Source organism: Ylistrum balloti, unplaced genomic scaffold (genome assembly GCF_031769215.1).
Source record: "Ylistrum balloti isolate Yb309-2 unplaced genomic scaffold, AGI_CSIRO_Ybal_v1 Utg370464, whole genome shotgun sequence".
Taxonomy (NCBI): Eukaryota; Metazoa; Mollusca; class Bivalvia; order Pectinida; family Pectinidae; genus Ylistrum; species Ylistrum balloti.
The window spans coordinates 264,665-270,009 of NW_026782306.1; the positions used below are offsets into that span (position 1 = coordinate 264,665).

At 35.2% G+C, this 5,345-nt stretch overlaps 1 protein-coding gene across 1 annotated transcript; it reads right to left on the bottom strand.

Annotated features, from left to right (window-relative positions):
* On the bottom strand, positions 1-4,071 carry LOC132555237 (GATA zinc finger domain-containing protein 1-like). The gene is made up of 4 exons (XM_060219588.1): positions 3,672-4,071; positions 3,407-3,469; positions 2,009-2,189; positions 1-347 (listed from the first exon to the last, which is right to left on the bottom strand). Exons 1-4 carry the CDS (start codon positions 3,975-3,977, stop codon positions 70-72), a joined length of 828 nt encoding a protein of 275 aa, XP_060075571.1. The 5' UTR covers positions 3,978-4,071; the 3' UTR covers positions 1-69.
* Between the last annotated feature and the right edge of the window lie 1,274 nt (positions 4,072-5,345).

Genomic DNA, 5,345 nt, shown 5'->3' on the forward strand with positions numbered 1-5,345 from the left:
ACATTTTAAAGTATTTTTTAATAATGCCAACAGACAGACGTATGTACATAAAAATTCTTCCATTACAATTCACTCTGTTTCAACTTTCTCTTTTCCCTTTGCACCATCTCTCTCTTTAACAGTTTTCTTAATCATTGTCGAGTCTTTTGTCCTTTCTTTTATTGTGAACAAATCATCTATGTTTGAGTGAACCTGTATGGGCTGTCGAATGTTTGTCCACACATAACACAAATTTGGATCACGAGAAATTGTAGGGTATGGACCATATTTACATTTGAAATAGTCAGAAGGCGCATGGCAAACAAATTCCATGAATTCCATTTTCCTTGGAAGATCTTCTTCTGGTCCTACAACAAACCAATACAAAAAGTCTCAAAAAAATATGTATATTTCTTCTAATCTCCCATCTACAAAATACTATTCTTACAATTAATACAACACAAGATATATATTTTTTCTTGTTAAATTTTAAATGTTTATTAAATGGGAACTTGGATAAAAGTATTTTCTTTCGTCATCTAAAATTCTATTTTAAAAAGTAGGAAACAAATTAATCTTTCAAACTTCACCATTTGAAACAAATTTGGATAGTTTGAGTTTTATATAAAAAGTTGATTATAGAACTTTACCAGATATCAAAGATTTTAAAAAAGTTATATTTATAGCTGTGTCTACTACTATATGTTAAAGTTTTAAAATAGAAACTCCAAAATTTGAATATTTTTGAACTATTGTATATCAAAGACGTTAAATGGACACGAAGTACAGATAGCTGTGTCTAATATTGCATGTTAAAGATATGGAAAGTTTTAAAATTAAGTGACTTACACTTTAAAACTTCATTTGAACTTTATAACAAGAAGCCCAGATGGCCTGTATCGCTCACCTGGCTATTTAAGTCAATAATGCAAAACTTTACATTTCTTTAGAAGGAAAATATTTCCCCTGATGAGCCTCACCCCACAGATACAGCTTCAAATTCCCTAGGGGTAGGGATAGAGATCACTTGTTAATCTCTTGATGTTCAGTAATGCTATTAAGTTATAGGATGGTAATCTCAATGGCTTCAAAGATATAATCTGTCCTGAGGTTGGACCAGACCCAAGGACAAATTATCAATTATGATTGTGTTTATCTCTTGATGCTCAACAATGACCCACCATTTATACAAAACAGATTTTCCTTCACCCAAGCATGCTTCAGATCAAATTTCAGCCCCACCCCTCAGGCGCACACACACACCCCCCAACCCCCGGGGTGGGGGCCAAACCACCATTTACACCAAATTGGTTCTTTTTTCCCTCAAGGATGCTTCAGACCAATTTTGATTAGAATCAGCTCAGTTGTTAATGAAGAGTTGCAATATATAGTAAAACGCTGACAGACAACGGATGATGCTGTATCCCTATAGCCGTTCAGGCCAGGTGAGGTAACAAGGAACAGGATTTTATTGCTTTACACACAAGGATCAGACACAGGATTTTATTGTTTTACACACAAGGAGCAGACTTTACAAATTGAACTTCACACAAAAGGAATGGACATCTGAAAGTTTGGACTTAAAGAAAGTAATAGATACTAAATGTACTAGTAGTCTGAGTTTTACTCATAAGAAACCAACAGATATTTACACAAGGAAAAGACACTGGATGGTTTAGACTTTACAAACATCAAAAAAAACCACACAGATGATAGTTTCCTAGAGAAATAACTGCCAATGTGAAACCAGTGACTTTACCTAATATATACCAGCCAATGGACAGTGTGGAACCAGTGACTTTACCTAATATATACCTGCCAATGGACAGTGTGGAACCAGTGACTTTACCTAATATATACCAGCCAATGGACATTGTGAAACCAGTGACTTTACCTAATATATATCTGCCAATGGACAGTGTGGAACCAGTGACTTTACCTAATATATACCAGCCAATGGACATTGTGAAACCAGTGACTTTACCTAATATATATCTGCCAATGGACAGTGTGAAACCAGTGACTTTACCTAATATATAAGTAGCAGGATCAAACCTATCCTTTGGACTACTTTGTGACGGCAGAAGCCAGGAAATAATGGCACTTTTTTCGTTGTATTGGTCCTTCATGAATCCTCGAATCTGTGCATAGTAAACAGATGTGTCGTGGTCCACCAAAGAAACTATATCTCCGACCTGAAAGTAGTTTCCCTGCAATACAAATGAACATCAAAATTGGTTTGAATATATTTGAACACATCTTCCTGGTCGTATGTAGTTATGTTCTATCTAATTAATGACTAATATTAATGTGTTCTCACTCTTTTCTGTTTGAATGATTATTATGACAGTGTTGTAACAGGGCAACTACCTGGTAAGTTCATATCCTTACCAAGTTATATATTGTGTGAGTCTGCCAGCCGTTAAGTGCCTAATCATCTGCATGACTTCAATGGTCAGCTGATATTTCTATTTATGTTAAGAAGATTGTACAAAAGACACACTATTGAATAGCACCTTTTTAAAATACAACTTTACGGTTAACCCAAGTAAGTTTCAATCACATCATACTACATGTCACCAGTTAGTGGGACACTTATTGACTAGTTTACCTGTGATGTAAGGCTTAATCAGAGCACTAATACACTGGATTAAACCCCTAAAGGACTAAAAATGGGGCTCAATATATATTCTGACATCATAGATAAATAGTAAATGTAAACAATTGCCAAGGGCAGATAAACCATTATCTACAGATATTTCATTACAACATTGCTATAATATGTCGTGCATATTAAAAGTTTGTTGCTTTATAAAAAAAATCATCTATTGTTTAGTTGATATTACAGTTGTACGGATTAGATACAGATATGCTTCAATCACAGCCAACAAGATTTACTGATAAGACAGCCCTCAGGAGCCTGAGCTCTTCAATAACAGAAACATACTGTCATCATGCCAATTTGATTCCCCTTCTTCAGTAATTATAAAGCTAGTCACGTTTTAGGCTTTGCCTTTTTCAAGGCTATTGCCATATTTAGCAATGGTTGTAAAATAATGTTGAAGGTTTATATGATTACAGTTCTTATCAGGGACAGGATTGATTCATCATAAATACAATCATTATAATTACAAATCATGAAACAGACAGGATACTGGGTTATCAGTAAATAAACAAACAAACCCCTGGTGCAGTGTACCATGCAGTCTTTGATATAACAAACAATATCTATATGATTTACACTTCACAGGGTTTTCCCTTGGACCCTCAAATTTATGAATGGTGAGAGTCCTTGGACTCACTTCATATGTGAAATAGAGTAAAACATTGTTAATTTTGAGGTCCTTTATCAACTTAAGGAAAACCCTGCACTTTAGCTATTACAATTAATGTATGTCAAAAGTCTTGTACTATTGGATATATTTACATCATGGAAAACACTGTCTCCGGTGATGACTGTTGAAATAGCTGTAGGGGCCTTCACTGGTTGCTGAAATAAAAAAAAAAAACAGAAGTTACATAACAAAAAAAACTCACTGAAGTTTGATAACCTGATGAATACCTATTCGTATTTTAAAACCACATATAATTACGTCAACACATAAATGGTGACTCACGTGAAAGAATTACTGAATCACAACATGATCAGGACGTAAAGGCATCCTTCACAGAGAATGTAATCTTAAGCTTACACTTTTCTTGAAAATTATTCTCCGGCTTTTTCCTTTTGTGGCCACTGCCTTGGTGACGGATTGAAACTTGTGTTTGGATGGTTTTATCCTAGCACTCTTCCTCAGAACTGGACCAGCTCCTCCGTTACTTCCATTGGATTTCACTAAGATAACAGACCCGTTGCTTCCGTTACCGTCTTTTCCGTTCGCTCCTCCATTTTTTAAACTGCATGCATTACAAAGGACTTCTCCGTCTCCTCCCTTTCTCCATATCGCCGAATTTCCCGTTTTACACGTGGAGCAAATCGGCTTTGATCCAAGTGGCATGCTGGTATTGTGTTTTTGTGTTAGATTAAACTAACTGCACAGATTTTCGTCGGCTTGTCTTAGAACCTGAAGTAGCGTTACATGTTTGCCTCCATATTGGTTTTCCAGAACAAAGTTAAATGGGAGAAACGCTTGATTTGGATTGAATTTGCATTAGAGGAAGCGTTATTGTGACAAGGACGAACTTTCTGTACCTCCAACTCTAAAGAGTACTCAGTTACACTGCCTTCCCAACCGTCAAGGAAAACTGAGAGAAACATTGTACCAGCGAACACTTTATTTTTGCATTTTGCATAATTACCGATGGATTTATAACTGAGTCGAACTCGGTGTTTTCTTATATTGTTCAAAAGACACAGGAGTGAATAGCACAATTTAATACTAATTTAGGGGATACATTTTTTAGAAGCCTATGAGACGAATAAGGAAAATTCAAAATAATAGAAAGATAACTAAACCTAGATTGGGATGTGCACTAGCCCCATAATTCAATAAGTTTCGCGACTACATATATCTGATTATAAATTTTAGAACAAAGTACATGCAAACTGTGTAGAGCTATAAAAATCAAACAGGTCTTAAATAGCTTCTACCATGGGAATCAATACGACTCGGATATCATACTTTGATACAGAGTTTATCCTAAATGTCAGACTGCCGATTAATACAAGACGAGCCGTGTGCCGGACTTGTAAGAAAGGTAACGATCTAAGATCAAAGTGGTGTCGGATCGGTAAATACGGAATTTAATTGATTGTTGAGATTTATGCTGATGATTTCGAGTCGGAGCTGTGGTGCAATTATCAGCGACATCGACATTTACATACCTGTTTCTCTATAGACGACATCAGATCTTTTGTTCTCGTTTTCCCAGTATTTCATATTTATATGCGAAATTTGTGCTCAAGCCTTATGTCTTGTTTAAGTTAAAAATTAGTAAATAAGACTAATTTTGTCAAAGATTTTTGAAAACTTTGAAAGAACTCAAAGTTATATTCACTGTTTATATTTGACATTTGTTTTATTTCATATGATTTAGATGAATTATCAAAATTATCAAAACTTGAGCACAAAATCTATGCTTGAGCATGAGAATGGTTTCATGAAAATGGGCCCTGGTCTTATTCGCTTGGTACTTTTTCAGGAGTCTCTTTCTTGTTATATATTTTGTCCTAGTGTAATTAGATTTGATTTTGGACTATGATTCTCTTCACTTGTCTATATTCTTGTTGTTGTATGTGTTTATACATAGTTGAGGAGAATTCGATAGACTTATTTTACGCCATGTATTGACTGTTTAGTTGCCATCGTGTGTGTTTCGATGTAGCGGTATGGTCATAACAAAGCCGCTGGGTTCGATTTGTTTAC